At 38.7% G+C, this 22,836-nt stretch overlaps 1 protein-coding gene across 1 annotated transcript in view; it reads left to right on the top strand.

Moving 5' to 3' along the window:
* RFTN1 (raftlin, lipid raft linker 1) overlaps positions 1-22,836 on the top strand; it is a 94,703-nt gene that overhangs the window by 61,474 nt on the left and 10,393 nt on the right. Inside the window, exons 5-7 of the mRNA XM_018075137.2 lie at positions 4,174-4,597; positions 9,123-9,326; positions 16,608-16,723. Of these exons, the coding sequence (XP_017930626.1) occupies positions 4,174-4,597; positions 9,123-9,326; positions 16,608-16,723 (744 nt within the window). The remainder of the gene's footprint in view (positions 1-4,173; positions 4,598-9,122; positions 9,327-16,607; positions 16,724-22,836) is intronic.

Consider the following 22,836-nt stretch of genomic DNA (forward strand, 5'->3'; position numbering starts at 1 on the left):
GGTATCTCTATCCTTGAGTTTCCATATTTATAAGAGTACCATCATGCTTGCTAGCAATAGGAGATTATTATGGTGCTGAAAGTGCAACAAGAAACACAGAATCACAAACAATACATGGGCTGTACAATGGACTTGCCAAGTGTCTTTATTCAAAACAGATTTGAAAAGAAAACCTGTATGTGACTGTTCAAAATGAGCTTCTGAATGTGGGTTCTCACATGGCTGTGAGATCTGTAGACTAAAACCAAGTAGTTTCCAGAAAAGAGTATTTCATCATTCAGCCATACTTATTGCCAGGTGTGGTTTTGCAGACCTTTAATTTAGAGTGTCAGCCATTTTCTAATTAGGTAGGGAGTCTTCAAGAGAACCAAAATAATTTTAAAAGGTGAGATATAAATTTGCTACATCCACGTAATGTTTAGTGACACTGCGTTATGCTGGTGATGGGTCCTTTTCTTTCCAAATGCAGTGTAAAAATAGCAGTCAGGCAGTTCTGAAGTAAACAATAACATTTCACAAATGTTAAGAATGTTAACACAAGTGCTCCAGCTAAAATTCAATTAAGGTAGCGACATCGGGGTTGGACACGGTGCTTGTTCCTATTCCTGCTAAAGTTCGTGGGAGATTTGATATTTATGTCACAGACAGCAAAGGCTAAATCTGTCATTTCTTCCCCTCAGGGAAAATGCCAGGTTTCTAATCAAGCAAATTATAGGGATGACATTAAATTCTTTAACTGCCTTGGCCCTCTGTACATGTGAAATTTCACCCCTTCTTTATGCAGACTCTATTTTTAAACTGACGTTAATCCAATTTGTTGCAACCGGGTTACAAATGAATTTGGATGTACCCACTTGGGTGTTTATCCAGATTGAAATAAATAAGTTTAAGTTCTGCTTCTGTGGTTGAACAATAGCATCTTTTGTGATGGAGATCTGGTCTTGTATTTGTGGTTAATGTAATCCAAGCAGCGCTTTATGAGGCAATAAAAATGTTTCTGTTCCTATCTGGGGAAAGAAGCAAAGATTATTTTTTTATTTTCAATTTTGTTGGAATTTCCCTTTTCACAATTTCCAAAGATGTAAAGGGCAAGTATGTAGTATATTTAAAGTACAAAAAATGTCAGTAAAACATTTGAAATTAGTATGGATCACTTCATGTAAGGGCATTTTTAATCTATTAATCTTCTTATCTGATATGAAAAATGTAGAGATGCAGTTGTTGTCTTTATGTTTTTTCCTCTCATTTAGTCATACAATGCAGTAATTCACAGGCCTTTCTTAGTAGTCTTTGTTAGTGCTCTAAACTGGCACATAAAGACAGGTAATTGTGTTGTTTATCTAATCTGGAATATATCCTGGGTGATCCTATCCGAGTAGCATCTTGTTCTTCCCATTCAATGCAGCTTTACCCCTGCTTTCTCCCATGCATTGCCCTCTTGCCGATTCCCAACACTGACATAATTTCCCAAAAGGCTGGAAGAGACATATCTGTCTGTGTGTACCAGCACAGAATGCCTCAGAGTTCAAAAACCACAGGTACCTGCTAGGAACAGTCCTTCTGTCCTGCATAGCTCCTGGGCACAACCTCTCCAGTTACTGGGGTTTGGGTTCGTTTTGGTTTGGTTTGTTGTTTTTTTTTTATAATTCAAATATTCAGTATTCGAAATACAGGAAACAGGAAACGTGAATTTGTACTGGATGGCATAATTCAGTTTGGATGTGAAGACAACTAAAATTTCATAGTATTTAAGCTCTCAACAGGATGCTGAAAAAATGAATTGTCTTTGTAGTTTGAAAATGTTCAGGCTCAGGCTTTATACTTTCTAGTGAGAGCTAGCCTCTTCATGGTTTTGTAGAAAGTTGAAGGGAGAGACTGTGTCTGCTGATACATCACTCTGCTGTTCTGCAGCATACATCACACTGTTGATGTAGCTTTTCCTGATAAATTGGCTTTATTGAAAATAATGAGGTGCTTGGTTCCACCATATATAATTGGGAAAATTTGAAATACATGTTTAAATAAGATTTTGTGTTCTGTATACTGTCTATTAACTTGTTGGGAAAGGGCTACAGACTTTTTCCAGTTTTTCTGCTAAACTATTAGGATAATACAGCTTAGACTACAATTCAACTCTTAGTTCCTCCCATTTCCATTCTCAGAACAAGAGCCTCAGAAGAAACACCTCAGCATCAGGTATTCCTTAGAACAAACACTTTTTTTTTGAGTAAGCCAAGACTGTAAAGCATTGCTACAATATCTGTGAAAGCTGTTCTCATCCAAACTGCAGCGTGGGAGTCTGGTATAGATTGACAAGCAGTCTTTATTGACCAGGACCAGTAAAATTACTATGTATATACTATCCCCAAACACTTTAACAGTTGCATACTAGTTAAATTTCTTTAATTAACTGCCCTGCAACCTACTAAACAAATGTAGTGTTGTGTCTGTAGATGAGTGATAAGAGATGAAATGAATTTGTAACTCTATCATTGACTATATAAAAAAGTATTAATCAAGTTACAATGGAGAGTCTGGGCCATTAAGCATATTATGAATGCATCTGTTATTGACATTCACTTAAACCTTCCTGAGCAAGTTACATGCTGACTTTCTTTGTAGGGAGATACTCATTTGATCAGGACACTGCCAGTGGTGTTTTTATTGTCCTCTTAGAGGTTATTGTCCTCTTTAGCAATGAGCTTTAGTTAAGTCAGCATCCCATGTTTTCCAGGCTAAACACTGTGAAGACCATTGCCTTGTTTCCTGGAGACCTCTGTTTTAAGTTCCTGTGATCATGAAATCAAGAGTTAATTTAACATGGAAAATATAATAGTAGTTTGAAAGAGGAAGTTCTTGTTGTTGATCAGGTAACATGTTACCAGGAAGTAAATGATTCATTAAAAAAAAAAAATCTGGATAGAAGAGATGCAAACATGAGCTTCCTCTTAAATTAAAAAGAAAAAAAAAATTTTACAAAATTCTTCCTCTTTACTTTCTATTGAAAAACCCCCTCACTGACCTGTTTCTCCTAGGTTGATACTAAATTGAGCGTAGAAGAATAATCAAAACACTTTAACTCCCTTGAATTACATGGTATGCAGAGAAAATGAAATAATTTCTCTATTCTCGAGGCATTTATTTTTGAAACATATGTGTGTATTTAGACTTTGCATTACACGAAGAGTATACATTACATGGAAACCTTTTAATTTCAGTGATTGATTTTGATAAATGAAGCAGTAGACACTCATATGTTTTCACAGAAGTCTGTCTCGCACTGCAGCTTCTCCTGGGTTTGAGGGGTGTGAGGCTGGTGACTGGAGTGGATGGTGCATCCGTAGTGCTGAGTCTGCCTGAAAGAGATTTCTCTTTCTGCTTCATCTCAAACCTTCGTTAGTTAATTCTGGCTTTGTCTAACTGTCATTACTACTAACCCAATGTGTTTTTTCTTAGGGTCTTTTGTGATTTGATTCCTTCCTTTTCCTTCTTTACCTGAAGTGTAAAGGATTAGTGATAGCGCCTCTTAGTTTCCTTTTTCTTCCTTCTTCTTAGCTTATGTCACAATGCCATTTTCTGTTCCTCACAATATAAGTTCTGTATCTTTCCAAAAATGGTGTATTAATATAGCTTTGCTTTTATTTACTCATTATGTGAAAGTCTGCCATTTGTTTCTCAATCCAAAATAGGACAAACAACAACTGTTGTTATAATGGTGCATATAGCACAGTTAATTAATAATCCTTTCCTTGCAAAAATGTCATAATCACGCACCTAATACAGCCGATGTAATATTAAGTCTCTGACTTATTGAGAATGATACTAAAATTCTTTTTGTAAGAAATACCACTTTGAGTAATTTGTAATAAATAAGCTTTTCAAACAGATACTTTTATCTCTTGTGAAGAAATATGTAGGCATTTTGTCTCTCTTTCCCCCCCTTTTTTCCTTTTTTTCCCCCTCCATTTTCATATTATTTCAGATGGTGTAGGGATCTTTTCATTCTGCTTCTTTAGAATAACTTTTTATGTAAATGCAACATGACAATTTCTTGTGGTAGTGGACAAAAGTAGGAAAATGACATGCTTGCTGCCTTGAAGGGTGTTATTTTCTGTGTTTCTATTTAGCTAAGACAGCTTGACAGTTAAAAATCTAATCTTCTTCAACTTGTAGATTCAAGATGCTGCAAGTCAAGGCTTGAAATTTGTTGGAATTATACCTCAGTACCATTCCCAAAAGAACTGTCTTGTCAGCGCCTCCCTGACACCTGCCAGTAACAACTCTGTGCAATCAAAAGATAATAAAAATGTTTCAAATTACCCTGAGGATCATGCTTCACCGGATGGCGAGAAAATAGATGGCATTAATGGATGCAGTACTTCAACACAGAGTGAGGAAAGTGCTGACCAATGTGCCACATCCAGAGAGGGCTGTAGAGGTGAAGGACAGGCTGCTGAAGAGCTGAATCTCAAGTCTGCGAAGGGAAACGAGGAACAGTTTCAACACATGAACCTGAGTGTAAGAGGAGCAGCAGACAAGATGAATGGACTAGCAGAGAATGAAACACCAGCACGATGTTTAAAACCACTTACTGGCAGTAAGTATTGTAGTGACCTCTCCTACATAAAAGCCAAGTTAAAATTGCCTCAATTATGTTCCCAGCTCCTTTAGGGGGTGGGGATGCAGGGGGGACATTACCACTGTGATAGTGAAGAAAAGATGCCCCAAATGAGCCACTTAACCTGATTTCAGCATGGTTACACAGTTCACAACAACTGAGCATAACTCAGATGGCAGAGATGATATAAGCAGGTGCAGCTTTGTTATGGCCCATACGTATGCCTGAGTGTAAAGACTTATTTTTGTCTGTTTGGCTGAATTGGTTCATCTCTGTATTTGTTGCTATACCCTGAGAGCTCTTGATCTTTGTGTCCTTTTTGTCTGTTTGAGTAAAAAGCCCTGCTAATCTGCCTGACAAGGTTTTGCAGCAATAGAAGGAATAAGTCACAAAGCCTTATCACAGTTAGCCCCTTTGTAGCAGGTGAACATAGCTGGAATTAAACCATGTCAGGAACAGCAGGAATATATGTGATCTGGACCCTGAAGTCTCCTAGTATTCTATTGTCAGGCTGGGGGTCAGTGCTACAGTCAGAATTGTAATTACTGGAAATCAGCAGTTATTTTTGTTAATGACTTACATTTGCTAATTCATAATAAAGATCGTCTTGGTAATGGGGATCCTAATAATTTACCTTCCAATTCTTTCTCTCCTTTTTTTTTTCTTTTTAAGATTTTTCTCCATATACTAGGTTTTTTTCTCTCATTTCTTTGACATATTTTTCTCCTCAGGCATGCTTTCCACTTTTTAAATGTCATTTAATGCCATCAAAGACCACAAGTCTCATCTGAGGTCCCAAAATAACTTCCATAAGGTGTTTGATGCTCAGGGGTTACTTCTGTAGCAAGAACTGTAGTTCAAAACAAGATGTAGACCAGAGTAATTTAGAAAATTAAAAGGAATCAAAAAAAGGTTCTTTCCTCATTTCCAGTTTAAACCTCAAAATACTTTTCTTTCCTATATTTGTTTAAATCCAAGAAAACCGTGTTTACGCTGATTTCTCTTACGTTTTCCTTAATTTTCTTATGAGCTACAAATCTCTTCAAGGGGAATGTAGATGGAATTTCTAAAGCTGGTACTGTCCTTGACTTTAATTTATCCCTATTCTTTAAGTCTTACAAAAATTCAGTCAAACAATTCTACCCCTGTGGGAATTGTGTGTGTAGGACCAAGAATGACTTTGCGTTGTACTCTCCTTGGACTATTGTCTTGGTTTCCGGTGTGGGTTGGTGTAATCAGCTTTTCACCATCAAACCACCATATTTTCTTCAGTTTTTGTTGGGCAAAGGGGCACCCAGATTTGGTAAAAACACAGCTATTCTTTGAACAATTTCTTCTGGTTTACACCCTTAAGAGTTGGTCATCACAACACTAAATCTTACACATAAAAACCTCTCAGTTTTATAGTTAAAAATTAGTTATCTCCAAGTCTAATCGGACCAGTTCTTTCTCTTTTTATATATGCTATGAGAGTTAACTTAGGAAGTTTAATCATGTTTTTGATGCTGTTCTTCTCCATACTGAACATTGAAATTCTTTTGCTACAAGTAACCATGTTCACTGTATTTCTGCATAATGTGAAGAGGATTACTTTCAGTCTTTCCAGCTTTTGTCTGGAACACACCAGGATTTTATTACAGTGGCTGATTTGCCAGATAAGAGGGTTTATTTTAAAAATGCATTTAGTTTTCTCAATTATCTTTCTTTCTGTGTGTGCTTTTTGGCTTTGTTTATTTTTCATTTATGTTTTGAATTGGTGAGTTATGCAAATAAGTTCCAAGACTGAAGGTCTGAGAAGGCAGTTTTATGTGACAGCTCATCTACAGTAGGATTTTCCCAAATCCTGTACAACATTGCTGATTTCTTTATTACTCTTGCATGAATTTTTGTTATTACAGCACTCCCTTTTCCTCCCATGGAAAATGTATTTCAACTTTTGGCACGAGTTCTCCATCCTTCCTTGGGAACGTGAAGATTGAAAGCATCAGGTGGTGGTTTGCTTTTTTTATCCCTACGTGTTCCGTAGGAGGTTACCACTCTTAAACTCCTTCCCCATGTGCAACTTCAGGAAAAAAGTTAATATTTCTTAGTATTTGTGGGATCTTAAATTTGTTCTTAATTTTTGGTTTTTTAATTAACGTTTTTTAAATGTTATTTTTATGCTTCTTCACTTTATTCCTGAATGTTTTGTAGTGCTCATTCTCTTTCCCTATTACTAAAGGGCTCTTCAAAGCATGTTGAAAAATATTTGCCTGTGAGCAAGGCACAGATATTCCAACAGTATGTCCAAAAGTGCTGTGTTACCTAGAAGCAACCTGAAGGTGTCTTTGTCCATGCTGGAGGATTCAGGATTCAGGTTTTCAGATGAAAACTGTTGTCAGTAGTGACTTGGGTTAGGCTGGTGTATTATGCAGTGACAAACCAAGTCGACACGGAAAGACTTCCACACATTTTGAATGCATGTTGGTAACAACCCAGTGTCAAATCCAACCTACCATCTCCCTACAGATTTTCAGTTCCATGATTTGCTGTTGTTAGTATAATCATGGAATAGGAATAGTTTGGATTGGAAGGGACTTTATCATATATTTTCAAGCCCCTGCCATAGGCAGGGACACCTTCCAGTAGACCAGGTTGCCCAGGGACCCATCCAACTTCCAGGGATGGGGCAGCCGCAACTTCCTTGAACAGCCTGTTCCAATGCCTCACCACCTTTGCCATGAAGAATTTCTTCCTACTATCTAATCTAACTCTGCCCTCTCTGAGTTTAAAACCATCATTGCTTGTCCTATCACTCCATTCCCACGTAAAAAGTCCTTCTCCAGCTCTCTTGTAGGCCCCTTTAGGTACTGGAAGGTGCTCTAAGGTCTCCCCAGAGCTTTCTCTTCTCCAGGCTGAACAACCCCAACTCTCTGAGCCTTTCCTTATAGGAGAGGTACCTCGTCCCCATAATCACCTTGGTGGTCCTCCTCTGGGCTAACTCCAACAGGTCCATGCCTTTCCTGTGCTGGGGACCCCAGAGCTGGATTCAGCACTCCAGGTGAGGTCTCACCATAGTGAAGTAGAGGGGCAGAATCACCTCCCTCGACCTGCTGGCCACGCTGCTTTGGATGCAGTCCAGGATAGGGTTGGCTCTCAGGGCTGTGAGCGCATGTTGTCGGGTCATGTCAAGCTTCTTGTTTTAGTGTCTTAATACACAAAAGGAAAATCTCCCTTTCCAACATGAGTCTGTTCTGGGGGTCAGAATCAAAACTATCAGAGGAGCTTTCTGTGTGTGCTTTTCTGAGTTGGGATTATCATAATTTCTTTCTAAACAAGTGGTAAACAGCGAGAGGACTCACATTAACATTTATTCCTTTTTACTCTATTTGAGTTATGGTTTATGTCTGTGATCCTTAGATCTCTTTTCATGTTGGTTGCATCGTGAGCTTCCAGCTCTTCTCTTCAAGTGCTGCCAGCCTGTTTCTGAGCATCTCCCTTCTGGTATCTTTTTCAATTTACACACTGCTTCTTGCTCAGTGACGTTTGTTAGAGAGCAGTTGTAACCTTCGTCTTGACATCTCTTTCTTTACTTTTACTTGAGGTTAGACTATAATAGCTTGGAAACAAGAGGAGCTTATTGAATGAAGGAATTTCTTATAATGTCTTTACCTTTTATATTAATATATTTTGGGAGAATTTTTGGTATTTGGAAGTCAATAGAAGTTTTACCATTTATTTCCTTGTCCAGTAATAAGTAATAATGTGCCCAATTTTTTATTAGTTATTTTATTGGCAGTTGTACCCTGCCAATAATACTCCTGAGAAGGAATATCTGCATTTAAACTTGATGTCACTTAAGGGCTGTGAAAACTCAGCTTTGCTGTCAGCAATGACTCTTTTGCCTACAGTAACTGCTTCTATGATATACTAGAGGAAATATGGAGCGGAGTCTAGATGATGTTCTCATTTGTGAGACCCTTCACAATTCCACTTTTAAATTTCATTTGCTGTTGTGTCAATGTCACACCTTGGCTCAGACCCAGAGTAAATCAGTGAACCAGCTAGCATAGTCTCTATGTGAATGTTTAATTGCATTTTCTTGAGATGAGACTGCTGTTGGCTGGTTCCATGACATGGTGTTACCAAACCCAAGCTATTTAATACTTTCATGACTATGATTTACAGACTGCAATTCCTCCTAAATTTGCAGTAAGATTTCATATTTGAACTGATAGCTCCCGTAGGGGAGTGTTGCATTAGTACTCAGGTATTACTATCTCTAAATGTTTTATTGTCAACAGCAAATCCATTATGAGTAACAAATACTATAACAGCAAACAAAATACTGTATTAGGTTTTGGGACCCTACTGCAAAAATGTATTAAGGAGATAACCTCATCTCAAAGAATTTTTTGCAGTTGCACAGTGTGATTAGGCAAGGGCAAACAGTGGGTTATATTGTTTCAGCTGAAATTTTATGATACGGTTGTTGCATTACTCCATTTTTTTTACTCTTTGGTAGAAGCAGAGATCTTCGCTCTCTTCAACAAGCCAAAAACCCCACAAAAGTGCAGCCAGTATTACACAGTGACTATCCCTATGAGGATCTCCAGGAATGGGCAGACTGTCAACAGCTTAGAAGCAAATTGGCTGGAGCACATGACAGATCACTTCAGGAAAGGAGGCTCATTGGTAAACGGCATCTTCAGCCTTGGAATGGTAAATGGTATGGAAATTACAGTAAGCATTATGCTGTAATTATTTTCCTTTTCCTCTAATAGAGGTCATTATCTTTGAAGAGAAGATATTTGGGAGATGCTTTAATATAGGCTTGGGGAAGATTTGTTTTAGATCAGCCTCTTTCAGTGAAATGGAATGAAAGCACAGAAAATATTTTGGCATTTGAATAAGGAAAACAGATCTTGTATTGTATTTTATAATACAATACTAGAGATGATCTTGTAATTGTGGAAATATAGAGAGTTAATAAACAGTAGCAAGTAAAGTGAATTAAACTAATAAGATTGTAAAGCAGATGACATAAATAGCAGAGTGACTTTCCTCTTAGCTGTCTGGCCACACACTGCATCTGGATCTGATTTCAGGTCAGCGTAGGGACTCTTGAGTTTTATCTGGCCAGCGAGTGGTCAGTTACTCCCAGTTCTTGCAGAGGCCCTTTCCACCCTGATGGCACCATGTTTTACGAAATTGTCTCCTATTTTTGTTTTATCCTAGCTAGAGTGATGTATAAATGTTGATCTTAATATAAAAGGATTAAAACCCCTCAGATTTTTGCATGTTGTGAAAATGTGGCACTAAGTCCAGCCTAATACTTGTAGCCAGTCTGTACTATATTTGTGGCCACCATGGCTTTGAAGATAAGCCTGCTGTACAAAGACAGACTTTGGTGCATAGTAGGGATCCAAGAGACATAAGCAAGGAACCATGAGAACAACTGAAGAGAAGTACTTAAACACAAAAATGCTGAAGTTACAACTGGATTAATTTTACTGGAAAATTATGTAATTTTACTGGAAAATTATGTGACTGGTATACTTCATGGTTAAAGTGCTTATGACTGAATCTTTCACCTAATTTTGGTTTGTTTTGCATTCTTCAAAAGGAATGTGGTAACTCAGAGCTTGGACATTGCTACTAAGATTTGTACTTCAAAATTATAGGGGAACTGCTTCCAAGCATCTTATTCCCATTTTGCTGCTGGTCAGAATTTCAGGACCCATGATAAAACACAGTAATATGAGTCAGTTCTGGTAAAAGTCAATCAGGAAATTAACAGGCAATCCTAATTTTTCATTTTACAAACAAGTATCAAAAAAAGGAAGGTCTAAAGTTCAGCTGATGGAATGCTTTCACACAGCTTCCTGGAAAGCCTTGTAATTGCTAGTTAACTTGCTTAAAAACAAATGGTCATTTGCTTTCTGTATATAAATTGCGACTCACAGAGGCAAACCTAATTGACTCTATCAGGCTCAATGTGATTTTCAAAATAAAATCTGCTTATCAGTGAACTCTAAAATGATTTAAACACAGCATTTTTTCAGTTATTTAAACTTCTGGAGTTCATTTACATAACAGAGGCCTGGGGGGAGTTAATGAACTTGGATACCAGAATGAGGATTGCTGGATAACTGCCTGTGAACATAGATGAAGTAGGCTTGAATGATGACACTAAAGTTTCAATGCAAACAGGACAACAAATTCTGTAGAAGTGGACAGATTCAGGATTAAGTCAGATTAAAGATTGAAGGTGAAAAATTAGTAAACATTTTTGTTAGCGTTTTACAGTTACAAGAAGAACAGGTTTCAAAATCAAAAAGCTGGAACAAGGTTTCTGAAAGTGTATTGTGCTATTAGAAGAACATTATTAAGAACATCTGTGAGTTACTATCAGTTGCACTTAAATGTTTTATCATTTAAATCCTAATTTTTTCTTATGCTGCAGAGAAATGGAATACCTTTTTCATTCATATGCCAATCAGTATCAAACAACGCAGGGTAAGGAGGAGGGAAGAAGTGGGGGCTGAGGGCTTCTCAGCTCCTTGCAGCCTATCTTGCTCTTCATAGCTAGTCTTATTCACTGATTAATCCTCTTCCAAATTAAGGTAATATCAGCATACTTTAATTGGTTGTATCACATTTCTTTGTTCTGGGGGCTGATTTTCTTTTTGGCTTAAAGTATGAATTCATTATTTTGCTTATTAGACTTACAAGCAGGGTTATTATCTTCTTCTTTTCCCCCTTGTCCTTGGAATACCCAATGAAGTGAAGATTTCCAGATTGTCAGCAGTCATAAATCTGTTTCTTCCTTCTGCTAACAGTTTAATAATTAGTCTTTAAAAGAGTTTTAAAGTTCACTGATAACAATTGTTTCTTTTTGCTTATTGTAGCAGATAATTATAAACAGAAATATAACACAATTACAAATCACAATATATAAACCATAAAGAGTTACACCATATATTAAATGTATTCACATTTTGCTAGTAAGTCAGAAACAGCAGTATGCTTGGTTCTTGAATGTTCTTATGCTGACAGATAACAGTTATTTATTTAAATTTGCAGTTCAGTTACTTGATGGTGTTTTTCACCATCGGTAATCCTACCTGTAGTCCCAGATGTAAACTAGTCCTTCCTAATGATCTAAAGTGATCATAGGAATTCACCCTTGCCCTCTTCTAGTGAGAAGTGGAGATTGTAGCAGCAAGCTACAGATTATTGCCAAATGGAAAGGAAGTAGCAGGTGGGGTCTCCTTTCCTGTGACTGCAAGTCTCCAATCAGCAGTGTGAGAAGGCAGGAAGAGTCAAACCTCTTCAAGGTTGTATTTTGATACCTTAACAGAGTAATCACAAGCCTATTCGTCTTTAGTTGTTTTGAACGTCTTTAAATGCCCGGCATTCTTGTATTTGTTTCACTATCCTGTCTGTGAATTTTCTGCCTTTCAAACTTAGAAAAAGCCAACCAACCAACCAGGAAACATCGACAGTACTTAAACACAAAGCAAATGAAAGAAAACAGTGAGTTGCTTGGCAGGGGGAAGTAGTCAGGTTTTTAAGAGGGCCAGATTGACGGTCTCTGTTATACTCTCACTGCCTCCGACAGAGATGAACCAGTGGTGCGTTTGACCGATTATCGTCACCTCAGCCACTGAAGTGGCTGGGATTGCTGTTGTCCATATGGAATTATTTTCTCTGCGTGTACTGAAGGTGAAAAGATTCAGAAGGAGGGAGGAATGCAAATCTGAAGCAAAGGCCAACAGTCGGGTCACTTGCCACATAAAGCCACAGAGAGCTAGTTTTTTCCTCATTGAGAGCAACAGCAGCCTAAAGGTTAGTTTCGTAGGTAAGGGGAATTTGTAGTTTAAAGACAACAAGGGGGAAATTGTCACCCACTAGGACAGCTGTCATGGTAAAGTAAGTAGTCTTTCCCCATATACTTCTTGGAAATCAGAAGCAAGAACATCAAAATAGCTTTTTGTCAACCGAGCTACATCAAATATTTATACAAGCCAGTGAAAATAGCTTTTTGCACACAGTAGGATGCCTTAATAAAAAATGCAGTGGTAATGGAACATTTTCAGAAGAAGGACAGTGATTGCAACCTTTATTTTTGGAGCCTTTTCTTCAAGAAAGAGTGAAGTTCAAGATTAGAGATTGAGAAATGATACTACAAATGGCAAAGTAAGTCAAAATGCTTTGGTTTATTGGCATTCCTTACTGCCCTATTGCAAATGGACTAGAATTTGAAAGTCCTAAGGACTTTTTTAACTTAAGCGAAGTGTCAGGAGCTAAATCTTGTTAAAAAAGAGATTACCAAAAGGGAATACAGCTGCATCAGAATCAGGAAATACTTTGCATGAGAAACAGTGGAAACTGGAAAAACCAACTCACTATTTAAAGCTTTAGATGGCTGATCTTTGTAGACAGGTTGGGTAACCTTCTGCTGAATAAATATAGGCATCTGTCCTGCAGGTATCTGTGTATGAGTTGTCACCCCAAAGTGCCATTATAATCAATGGGGATCTAGGCCTAGACCTATATAGTCAGTAGGATTTGTGTTACAATCCACCTCATCCTACATCAGGATATGCAAAAGAGATAAGATACATCTAGATAAGACTGATACTTGGTGCTTCCTTTGCCTTAGTCTTTGAGAAGGAGGTTGGATTGTAGACCTCCTGAGGTCCCCATCCACCTGAATTATTCTATGATTCTATAAAACTGTTAGATCATGTGCACCTTACCTAGTGGGGCAGCTCTAGAACATGTGTGTATAGACTGAAGTTGCTTTTAGATCTAGAGTACCTGTGTGATAAAATACTACAGGCAGACTCAGTGCATCTGTCCGTCTTCTTGTCTTTCCACACCTTTGTGTTAAGTTTCCCTGATATTCCTGCTGATCCTGCACAGCATAGTGTGGGTTATGCATGCCTTTTCTCCAAAATATGACCATGTTAACTTACTTTCTGCTGCTTTTTCCTTTCCCCCAATTATTCTCAGCATCCCAAATGCTTCACATGCAAAGGACTTAATGATCCAATTATTGTTTTCTTTACCTCCCCTTTTCTCTCCAGAGTAGTAGATAGCCTGTAAAAGGGAAGTTGTACAGCCAAGGTGTGAGAATTGTAAGGTGTGCTTTCATGGCATGAAAGCTTAAAACACTGTGGCATGACAAGTAGAGAGGAGGTTGGTTATGGTTAAGAGGGAAAATCTTGAGCATCATCAACCAGTTTCTTTTAGAGAGTTTTTCACCAGCATCACTCTGTTGAACAGACAGTGCTCTTTACATTTACAGCAGCTGTCTCTCCCTCATCGTTTCCTCCCTCACAGTCTTCTTATTTTCTATAGGTTTCTTTCCTAGCAAAAAAAAAAATAAAATCCATGGATTGCAGGATTGATGGATGTAGCCTTCAAGAGTAATCACTGTACATCCAACAAGAAAGCAAAGTCATAGAATCACTTAGGTTGGAAAAGACTTTTAAAATCATGAGTCCAGCCATAAACCCAGCACTGTCACAGTGGAAGTGTCTGCTGCCTGTAGGGTCTCCCAAACTCAGCTATTAGTTTCTAAAACATTACATATGTGCCGTGATATTCACATATGTGGAAGCTGTGAATTGCATGAGTGGAATGTGCAGCAGAATAAACCACAAAGGATGATTTATGAGAGAGTGTAAACACACACATGCTGATTGTGTTTTGATCGCTGGCAAATGCGTGGGGTGAGCTCAAGCTGCAGTTGTGCCAACAGTGTGACACCGAATTTCATTAAGAGAATTCACAACTCAGGAGCAGTGCACTGGTGCCGTATAAAGCTCCCCCTGGCAAGAGCTGGATGTCTGTGTCTATGGGTTTCTGCTTTCAGTCTTAGATGCTGTCCTGTCATCCCTGCTTTGGAAATTAAAGGGTTTTTTGTACGTTGTGCATCCCGAAATAGATTTGGGTAGGGGTTTGGGTGTTGGAATGTGATACACTGCACAGAAGTTCCCTCTTTGCAATGTCAGGTCTAGTTTTCATTCAAAAAAGTGCCTTTTTTGAATGGAATATGGTAATTAAAGCTTGTACCCATAGCCAGCTTGCTCTGCCTGTGTTTTCAGACCTGTAACCCAGCTACTTAGTGATCTGGCCTGTTATTTCAAACCAAAAAGGTCTGTTCTCTTTACTTGGATGAGAAATCTGCCTTTATGACAGGAGTTACTGCTTTGTAATCCAGCTCATCCTCCTTGGAGCAATGTGTAATACTGGCTTGCTGTAGTGGTGAGGAGTCTTCGTCTCTCTTTATTCTAAATAGAGTTGCAGGAAACCTGCCTGCGAAGACAGTGTGAAAGTAGACAGAGTGTTTTTCTTCTTTCAGTCTCCAAACACAATCTCAAGGAGAATCTCTAGTAATTGGTTTACAACTTTTTTCCTTCACAACTGAACTACAAATAAACATGCTGTGTTAATTTAGAGACAGGTATTTGCATCTCCTCACTTGCAACTTAATGACTTGACTGCAACTGCAGCAAGAGAGAGTAGGGGACAGTGCAAGTAGAAGCAGGGGGGCTTGACACCTGCAGCAAGAGTCTTGCTACAGTGTGTGTGTGTAAACTATTCCTCCAAATGTAGGAATCTGGTCAACTGTGGGCTTTGCCCACAACAAATTTGTTATTTCCAGATAATAAATTGGATTTGGATCATGTAATGACATCAGAATATGTTGACTGAGGTTGTGTCTGCAAGAGGTAAGAAGCCTCAATCCTCTTCATTGCCTCTTTTGTGAAAATTGTTTCTGAGTTTGATGTATGTTTTCCCTTGGAGGCAGCAGTGCTTTCCTGCTGGCATTTCTTGACCTCATAACATCCACCAGGAAGTCAGGAGGACCCGATGAAACACCTAAGCAGGCTTATCCAGAAGATTCCTATCAGTTCAGGAATCTGTCCCTTTGGCATGTGTGACTGCATTTCAAAAACATGTATCCTACCAGTGCAAGGAACATAATTTTCCTAAAAATGTAAGGAAATTATCATTCAAAAGACAAAACCTGGGGAGGGCATAAGCAAGGTCTTTATAATCAGTTATACAGGGTAAATATATATTATTCATAATAGAAAGGCTGAAAAAGATGCTTTGTGACAACGTGAGAAGAGTTTTCTCTGTTTATAAAGAATACAGTCCTTCTTATTTACAGCTCTTCTAAATATAATTCTGTTGCTTCATCCATTAGCTTATTTTAACAAAGAAAAGTAAGAGTGTTTTTTCAGTTATTCTGATTCTGTTACATCACGGAGCTGACGAAGCATGAGTTCTTGCGTGTGGGAGCTGATTATGGACTATTCAGTTAAGTTGAAGGAGAAAGTGCTGCTCGAGTAACTTTAGTGGTATGTGTTGTCTGAAAAAAGGCTGAATGTGTTGGGAATGCAAATGAGAATAGAGAAGCACTAAACCAGATGGTCAAAATGCCTTCATAAATTGATTAAATAGTTATGAATGTATCTTTTCTTTCACACTGTTCAGATATGCCAGATCATCCTTAGTCCATTTAGCTCACTGAGATGCAGTGGCTGATCCATGTGCAGGGTTCTGACTTCTGTGAATGAATAGATAGAGTCATATATATAATAAATATCATAAATACAAATCAGTGTACTTTGAACAACCCTTGAAAATAACACACTGACTTAATACATGTTGTTTAGTGCGTTTATAACTTCAAGTAGGTGAGCAGTACTGGTAAACTGAGGACTGAATTAATTTTACCTGCTCGGTATGGGAGAGCTGTGGGTTTTGGTGACAAACTGTGGAATAACAGAGTGGACAGCAAGGTTTGCTATTAGGGAGTACTATTGCTCTTAAAAACTGCTAAAGGTTAATAGAACTGGACTATTAGAGAATGTCTGTGAACTTTTTAGTAACATCCTTGGAAGAATATGTTATTAATAAATTCAGATGCCTCACTACACAAGGAATGCCTTCCATAAAGCTTACAATCAATCCTGTGTTTTCACAGAGTCTTTACACGGGACAATGGATGGAGTATTTCTCTTTGAAGATGTTCCTGTGGAAGACAGTAAAACCATGCAGGGCTATGATGCAATTGTGGTAGAGCAGTGGACTGTCTTGAAGGTATGGGTACAATCTTTCTTCTTTGATTTTTTTTTTTTTTTAATCAAAACACTCTAAGACTGTGTGGCAGACTCTCATGTGCTGATCTGTGCTCCAACAGTATCAGACAGGCAACTGAGGTAAAGGGATGGAACATAGCAGTAATGCCAGTTAACCACACTTTAGTTTTGTACAGTGCACTTCTGATTTTGATAATCTTCATGCTTTTTTGGGGGGGACAGGAAATGTCAGCAATGGTGAGCAATGAAACTCAGGGCTATCTGTCCCAAAATTACAGATGTCTGCTAGATCTGTAAAGAGCATCTCCATTGGTTGCCAGGGCAACATGATCACACCAGTCACTGTAGCATTGCAGTTCTAAAGAAGGCAGCCCTTTAGGTAGGCTGAGCTGCAGCAGGAGTGCACAGATAACTGCCTTGGTTTCTGTCTGACCTCCTTCTTACGCTGAAAGAACTGTGCATTTTGGATAGGTCCCTATAATAAACAAACCACGTTTGTCATGGCTTGGCTTTCTACGGATCCAAGTGCCCACTCGGATCAGTAAAAACATTGTTTAGACCAGATTGGTCAGTAGCGATCTCCCACCACAAATTTGATACACAGATAGATATTTGAAAAGCTGGGCTTAAATTCTTTGTGACTTGAAGCAAAAAGAACATGGAGGAAAAGAAGTAGTTGTGTAACTCTTAGAAGGTTTTTATTTTTTTTTATTTTATTAATTGTCTACTAAAAATAGATATTATGTATCTATAAAGGCAATACCTGATGTTATCACTTGGAATATACTGTAAATGGTGTAAAATCCTGAGACAGACAATCCATCCTTTTGGCATACACATGCCATAAGACTGGATTAAAGGAAAATGGGACAGATGCTAGATTAAGTGTGTAAAATTCCAGGAGACTAGGATTAAGACTTTTGTTAGTAGATAATGACTTTGCAGTGTAGCAAGAAATGGCCATATAGTAACCACTAGAAACAACTTGTAGAACAGTATAATATGTTAATAGCAGCTTTTCTTGTTGCTGAGGGGCAGCTGAAAAAATGATTCCTATATTGCATTAAATGTTAGTCATGACAGACTTGACTGTAAATTCTTTTTCATTTTTAGGGTCAAATTATGGTGTTGCCACTCAGGAACAAGGTTTTGAGATAATGACAGATGGTTCCATGAGTGCATTAGGTCAGGGCTGATCAAGAAGGCAAATGTTAAGAAGCATTAATGTTAACCATATGTTTAAAACTGTTAGGAAATGAATAGAGGGTGAAACAGCAAACATATACTACTACATACTACTGTGTAAGCTGTGTTTGACAGCACCTTGTTTCAGAAGGTTGTGTTAGCACTGTAATTTTTCAGAGAAGAGCAGTGGGGATAATCCATGATACAGACAGCTTCCATATTAGGAAGACTTTTCATGGGTGTGTCGTTTCAGCCTGGAAAAGAGAAGAGTTCCAGGGAATGGAATAGGTAGACTTCCTAAATCATGGGAAAGGTAACAGGAATTGTTTGCCATCTCTTTCAGTACAAGAGCTAAGGACTGCCACACGGCACTAGTCAGGGCCAGGTGCAAAGCAAGCAAAAAGGAGATAATTCAGATAATTATTTATGCAGCAGATCTGTACAAACTGGATTTCTTTCAGTAGAAACTAAACCAGATGTGCTGAGAGGAAGTACACAAAATATTTGGGGCAGATATCCTGCATGATTGACCTAATATATATTACTTTTCCTTAGCTGTCACTTATAGCCATGTTGGAGAAAGCTTTCCAAGCTATAAATGGATTCTTGGCTCAAACCAGTTTGGCTCTCAGACAATCAGTGAAAGGTTCTCTGTCTCAGTAGGATATCACATCAAAGTTAGTTATAATAGCCCCTACACACCTTTTGGGTTGCTCTTCGTGGACACCAGAAACTTTGTGTCAAGCTACATGACAAGGACGTCTGCTAATGGGGATCCTGTGATGGCAGAGAGCTGGCCACAACTCTAGGACACAGCAGAAGAGTATTTTTTGCAGGGCCATTTGAAGTGTTATAGCCCGGGTAGGTGGAGTATCATTTGCTTTCAATTCTAGCAATTCCATGCTGGAGACACAGCTGGTCAACAGATTAGGGAATCAACCTCCCAGTGCCATCTGGTGTGTCAAGAGATGCTGTACTGCTACACATCATGTCTATGTGGGGGCTAATGCAGAGAATCTCCTGTTCCAGACGTAAGATTTGGGATGCGCAATTTCAGAAACTGACTTCCAGCATGTACACAGCTTGTTGGTGTGAGCAGATTATCCTCTGTTGGAATTAAAAATTTGGATGCTGGGTGTTCCCTGGCAATTTTGCTCTTTTCAGATCAAGTGTGGCTCTTTTGTGGACATTATGAATATGGTGCCCACCAAACTGAAAGTGGAAGAATATAGAGAAGAAAAAACTTGCTGAAGGAAAGATGTTGAGGCATTAGGGAACTCTTGCAAAGGTTTTACCTATTTAGAGAAAGAGCAGAGCTGACCACCTCTGTTTTCTCCTCCTGAGATTTAAATAACTGATGGGATGTTTCATGCCTCAAGCTTTCTGAGACATAATAGGTATAGGTAGGTAAAGTCGTTAAATTGATGAAAGTAAGGCTGGAAGCTGGGGGATCTCTAGGCACTTGCACAGTGTTGTACCGAAAACCAAGTTACCTCTGTGTAAACCCTGTTGAAATTCACCTTTATTTACCATAACCATGGAATAATGCAGTGCAGAGGAAGGGACTGTAAAATGGGGAAAAAGACAGAGTTCACTAGTGACGGAAGATGTCCGAGACCCAGTAAAGGCTTTCTTTCTGTTATGAGTGCTTCAAAGTATAATTGTCACGGGGGTAATTATGGAGCAGTGGAATGACTCACTAATGTAGAATTTCTTTTTTGGGGAGGTATAGGTTCAGCTCTGATCCAGATTAACCATTTACATTTGTTGTTTTCATTTGTACTAAAGCAATGGAAGAAGCTGTGATGGGCAGCATGACATAAACGTGTATAATGGATCCTTATTTTAAATTTGTATCAGATTTGATTATCTGGATGAGCTGTGGAGTTGTTCAGATGTGGTTGGAACTGAATGTAAATTTATTGTGCTGTATCCCAATTAAGAAGAAACAAAAGAATCCCAGCCACAACAAAAGAAAGCTTTTTTAAAAAGGAAGACGTAGCAAATATCTACGCCCTTTAGAAAGAGAACCTTTCTAAATGGAAAGGTAAAGGTTTGCTGTTTAACCATGAACACAAAATAGAGGGGTTGGCACACCTCTTAGCAGAGAAAGGGCTGCCTTTTTAATTACTAAGGCTAATAGATAAAACAAGCTGAACAGTGTGATGCACTCAGTATGTGTGTAAAATGTCAGTTTGTAGAGGATGTAAAGCTCGCAGCTGTCACAGTATGTGGTCCCGCCAAGCAGCAGACAGGATGTAATAGCTCTGAGTAATTTAACTCTTTCTTCTCAAAGTAGAGCTCTGATATCCTCTACAAATGACCACAGGACTTGTTATGACAAAATACTGCATTCATCCTTATCCCTTTAACTCTAAAAATGTCAGGACATATTATTTCCACTGTAGTCTCTGAGATCTAGCCCTAAAACTTGTTTGATGGTTTTAATTCTGCTTGTGTAGGCAAATGTGGGTAGACAGTTCTGATTAATCAGAGCCTGCATGATTTGTCTCTCCCCAACTCTAAATTTGTCACCTTCTCTTCCCCATTACCTAAGACAAAGTAGCTAATACTGTCCGTAAAATTGAGTGCTATAACGTTTATTTTAGATTTTGCCATTGTTCTGCCTCTGAAGCAGTGTTCATTTTGGAAATAATATCCTTAATTTACAGGTATTTTCTCATTGAAAATCTTCAGCTGGTGATTCTTCACTTTGTATTTGCTGCTGTATTTGATGTATCTCAAATATACTGTGGTATTGCCATTTCCCTGGCAGACTTGAATGGGGTCAGTCTCCACCGTAGACATGGTAAACCTTTTAAAGTGCGACATACCAAAAGATTTTAAAATTTATCTCTGCTGAGCCTAGGTTGCAAGTTGCCTTAATGTAAGCCTTGAAACAAATTCTCTGGAAATGAGGATTTGATTTGTCTGTAAATCTGATTTAGGTCATATGTCAGCTAAGCTATGTTTTGCTGTCTCTGGCCACGGGAGAAAGGCATGACCGGGTCAGCCAAGGAGCTGATGGCGATGGACATGAAAAGCCCAGGAGAGTCGTGTGTGTGACCCTCTTTACCACCCAAAGGACATATATATTGCCTGGGCATAATATTTCAGCAATGTGCCCTTTGTTGCTTTTTAAGAAAAGCTGAACAAAAACCTTCAGAAACCTGTTATCTTCTAAAGGTTTTTATATTTCTTCTTTCATTCTTTTATGTAAGATATGAAAGCAGCATATATACATATGTATGTATATGTACATATATATGTCTGCTGAACTCAGCAGACATATAATCTATACAGGATTAAAACCCACAGGCTAATCTTTCATTGGTTTTGATGATAAATTTAGTAATAAAATCTGGAAGTATGAACTTGGAACTCCCCTGACAGTTTCTTGTGGTGCTGGCAGTACTGAACATCTAACAAGGCAATTGCTTCTTCCATGTGAATAAAGGGCACTTGAAGTAAACAGCCTGAAAAGCACAGGATTTAAAACAGCATGAATTAAAAAACCCCTTTCCTATCTGTCACAGTGTTCTTAGGTTTGTGACAAGCTCAGAGATAAGAATTAGTTCTCTGCTCACCCATAAAATTTTTCAGGAAAAAGTGAGCATACGAGCTTGTACGCTTCCTATAAACCACACAGGACACAAATCAAGGTTTTTTTCCCCAGCAGATCCCCTTTAGCCAGGCAGTAGTGGGACCCCATAAATTGCATGCACAGCCTGCACGTAGAAGGGCAGTGCCAGTGTTTGTGTTCCTGCTGCCTGAACTGCTGGTAGTGGAGGGTCTGGGCTTCAGCTGTTTTGCTCACATAGAAATGTTCCATAATGGTGGAGTGGTGCACAAAGCCTTCTGGCAAAAGCCACATTTTGTTTGAGAATAAATTATAATCAAAGGAAATTATGTTGGGTAAGCTGCATGGGAATGATTCATCTGTGTGAGTTACAGCACCTTGGAGTACGCAGGTTCTCAGGTAGTGTTTTTCTATGTTGGGTTTTTTTTCCCAAAACAGTTCATGGACAAATGGTAAAATCAACTCTCCCTTTAAGGTACACAAGTTGCAGGAATTGTGAAAGTAAAAACGCCAGAGTTATTTAGGAAAATGTACTGGTGGGCTGCTAGATCACATTTATTTCGTGTGTTCCACCGACAGTAATGTGGAGTTGTCCTATTGTGTGTACGTTGCCTGTGCAGTGATGAGTTTAACACATTACACAGAATGTTTCCATGTTTCTCGTACCTGGAGAACCTTCTGTGTCAACACATTCACCTTGTGCAGCTTTGGCTACCGACTCTGTGCTTCTGTAAATGCAGAATTGTGTTGCTGTGCAAATGTCCTTCTGTGTTACAGGTGCAGGCAATATCAGGAGCGCTCAGATGTTTTTGTATAGGCTAGAAAGTAGGATTTGTATCCACAGAATTCAGTGAGAGAAGTGGGCGAAGTTTGCTTTGTGGGCAAAGAAGGATTTTTGGTTATTTTTTGTTTTACCCTCGATGTGGAGCCAGCTGTGAATGCTACTCAGCAGTCTATGTGTATATTGAATTTGTGACTGGGTACATCTGAAGTGCAGTAAAACTGTGTTATCAGAATGCTACCCCATTTAGTGTTACAGCCTTATTATATTCTCTAAAATATTTTACATTGCATGAATTCACAGATATTAGTAATCATAAATAACTCTGAATTGCATATGCCTAGAATAGTGAGGAAAAAGCCTGTCTGTGGATTTATTTAGTACTCTTTTGCTCTGTTAGCATTTCACTAAGGTCCCCATCTGGCAGCTACTCTGTGTTGGTCAGTGACCCACCTGCTGCCAAAAGCCACTGGTGGTTTCTAAGGGTGCAGCAGCCACCCCACACCCCTCTGCCCTGCAGCTAATGGCTGTGTAGCAGGTGTCTGCTAGCAAGGTGCTGTGGAGTATT

This window comes from Manacus vitellinus, unplaced genomic scaffold (genome assembly GCF_001715985.3).
Source record: "Manacus vitellinus isolate BGI_N305 unplaced genomic scaffold, ASM171598v3 scaffold_3_pilon, whole genome shotgun sequence".
NCBI lineage: Eukaryota > Metazoa > Chordata > Aves > Passeriformes > Pipridae > Manacus > Manacus vitellinus.